This window comes from Dasypus novemcinctus, chromosome 4 (assembly GCF_030445035.2).
Source record: "Dasypus novemcinctus isolate mDasNov1 chromosome 4, mDasNov1.1.hap2, whole genome shotgun sequence".
In the NCBI taxonomy this organism is placed as follows: Eukaryota; Metazoa; Chordata; class Mammalia; order Cingulata; family Dasypodidae; genus Dasypus; species Dasypus novemcinctus.
This window is the reverse complement of record NC_080676.1, coordinates 108,209,173-108,212,255: the sequence shown is the minus strand read 5'-3', so window position 1 is coordinate 108,212,255 and position 3,083 is coordinate 108,209,173. Positions and strand designations below refer to the sequence as shown.

Sequence of the window (3,083 nt, the reverse complement as noted above, 5' to 3'; positions counted from 1 at the left end):
TATTGTAGCCTCTGATGCCCACCAAGACTCCATGCATGGAGAAGAGGATAAGATGTTGGTTATCCAATAAAAAATATATATCCACCATCTCCTTTAATGACAAAAATTCTTTCTTAAAACATATCTAGAATGCCTTTTTTTACTAAATCTGTTAATTCCTACATATTTTCAAAGTGAAATAATTATATTCTTTCAATTCTTCAATCTCTGAAAATAGTGTCCACAAATTATATTACAATAAATAAAGTTAAAATGTCATTCTGATAAGAAGATGATTTTATTTTCACTCACTTCTTCAAATTTTCCTCTTACAATGTCATTCTGATAAGAAGATGATTTTATTTTAACTCACCTCCTCAAATTTTCCTCTTTTAAATATTAGTGAATGTTCTTTTTACTTCTATTCCATCTTACTCCAGGGAACATCCAGTGAGGACATGGAAAAGGAAAATGCAACACTACTGAGAGAGTTTGTTCTCATAGGACTTACAGATCGACAAGAATTGAAAATTTCCTTATTCCTTCTCTTCTTGGTGGTATATCTCATTACCATGATGGGGAACCTGGGACTGATTGCTCTCTTCTGGAATGACCCTCACCTTCACACACCTATGTACTTATTCCTTGGGTGTTTAGCATTTGTGGATGCTTGGCTATCATCCACAGTGATCCCTAAGATGCTGGTCAGCTTCTTAGCCAAGAATAAAATCATCACTCTCTCTGAATGCCTGATACAATGTTTTTCCTTTTTAATCAGTGCAAACACTGAATGTTTTATCCTGGCAACAATGGCATATGATCGCTATCTAGCCATATGCCACCCATTATTTTATCCAGTGATTATGACCAGTAGACTATGCATCCAGCTGTCAGTCTGGTCATTTGTAGGTGGCCATCTTCTTGCCTTAATTCACGAAGGATTTTTATTCAGATTAACCTTCTGTAAATCCAACATAATAAATCATTTCTACTGTGACATCATACCATTGCTTAAGATTTCCTGTACTGACACATCGGTTAATTTTCTGGTGCTCTTTATTTTCTCTGGTTCAATTCAGGTCTTCACCATTTTGACTGTTCTTATCTCTTATACCTCCATTCTCTTTACAGTCTTAAAAAAGAAGTCTGAAAAAGGCATAAGGAAAGCATTCTCCACTTGTGGAGCCCATCTATTTTCTGTTTCTTTATACTTTGGTCCTCTTCTCTTTATGTATGTGCACCCTCGATCTCCTCAAGCAGATGATCAAGATATGATTGAATCTCTGATTTATACTGTCATAATCCCCTTATTAAATCCATTTATCTACAGTCTGAGGAATAAGAAAGTCATAGATTCTCTGACCAAAGTGTTAAAAGTAAAATGTTAAAGTCAAGTTTTCATATTGTGTTTTCTTTTATTAAAACAGTCATAAAATTGTGCAAGTAGATGTGGCCATGATTTGGATAGTGTGTAAAGTTTTTTTGTAATTATAAATTCCCTTGTACTTTTGAACTTGTTAGGGTTATGGGCTTTCATAGCTGATAATAAAGACAGATAAAGTCACCACAAATAAAGAAAACAATATACCACTTTTCATTATGAATATAGATGAAAAATTTCTCAACAAAATTCTTGCCAATTGAATGCTACATATTAAATTGATTATACACCATTCTCAAGTGTTTTGATCACTTGAGCTTTTAGTTTCTAAGAAGCGTCTGGAAATATTTATGTGTATTATTTAAAAGCATACCCAAAAATTTAAACATGCCATACATATCATTTAAAGCATAAAGCAAATGTAAACATTTTAAATGCTTATATGTACTTCAATATGGCTTTTTCAATGTATCATGTGCTGAGATAGTATCATTTATAAATCATAGTATGTCCTTGAGACTCATTCATATTTATCTATATAGTGGTGAATACTTTATGTTTAGGTCTATATCCCAGCGATTCAGGTAGCCATCTAAAGGTATTTCATTATTCTTCATGGGTAAATGCTGAATGCCACTTCTTGTAGGAATATGCCACACAGAGTAATAAACAAAAATGGAAACCCATTGAGAATAAAATTATTAAATGAATTAAAACAGTGAAGGCAGGGCCAAACTCTAATCTCAGGTCAGTATGTACTCATGAGAGAGGGAAAAAAAAATGTGCTACCTCTCACTGTATATATACCTTCTGAGGTCCTATTCAGTTTTGTTTATATGTTCTTTGGCCATCTGAAAAGCACCCATAATTTAGAAGGTGAACAGAGTAGATGGAGGAATTAGAATTAAGTTGGAGTGGGGACAGATCAAGAAAGAGAAGTGGCTGAATAACCATTTTCCCATAATAAAGAAAAAAGTTAGTAAGATATATAAACCAATAACATTTAAATATTGTTTGGATGTATTGTTGAAAATTAAGGGGTCTGTTTGCTTATTACCAAAATTCAAATAATATTAAGATGATTCGATGCCAAATTCCCAGTGGATGAAAATATGAAAGTGAGCAAGAGCTTGGATTTTTGTGCCTGAAAGGTCCATTTCAGTTTTCCTCCACTCCATAGTCTTTAAGCAAAATGAATCATTCATCTTGAGGTCCACCCCCTACTTTTCCACTCTGAACAATAGAATATCATTCACATTCTTACAGAAATCCCCGAGGTCCAAACTATCAAATCCAATCATCTCTGTGTCTTGCAAAACTCAATTTACTCTCCCAACACTGATGCAAGCTTATTCTTGCTAAACACAACTCTGATTAAATCATTTTCCTCATCACTAACTTTTTTTAATGGAAGTTTCTTTCAACCTCAAAAATAAAGTAACAGTGAAAAGGCAGACGAATGAATTATGGAAGCACTGCTTTTAAAAAATTCTGTCCTGGCATTTTTGTTGCAACCAGCCCAAAGGATATTGGGAATGAAAGGCAAGAGAGGAGGGATCAGGGGATCTGCAAGTCAATGACTACAGACAAGTTTATTTCTATTCAGCCATTTATAGAGCAAGTCCGTGTGCTAACAAACATGTACAGATTTATTGTTGTTACTTATGGTTAGAAATAGGGATAGGCCATTTATCTTTTAACTATTCAAAGTGATTTTTTTCTT

At 33.7% G+C, this 3,083-nt stretch overlaps 1 protein-coding gene across 1 annotated transcript; it reads left to right on the top strand.

Moving 5' to 3' along the window:
• The first annotated feature begins 434 nt into the window (after window positions 1–434).
• LOC101432148 (olfactory receptor 5H8-like) lies at window positions 435–1,367 on the top strand. The gene has a single exon (XM_004447644.4). The coding sequence runs from the start codon at window positions 438–440 to the stop codon at window positions 1,365–1,367; it is 930 nt and encodes a 309-aa protein (XP_004447701.1). The 5' UTR covers window positions 435–437.
• The last annotated feature ends 1,716 nt before the right edge of the window (window positions 1,368–3,083 follow it).

What these genes read in the sequence shown, in the direction of transcription:
- LOC101432148 (XM_004447644.4), top strand. Translation starts at nt 438, where the DNA reads ATGGAAAAGGAAAATGCAACACTACTGAGAGAGTTTGTTCTCATAGGA.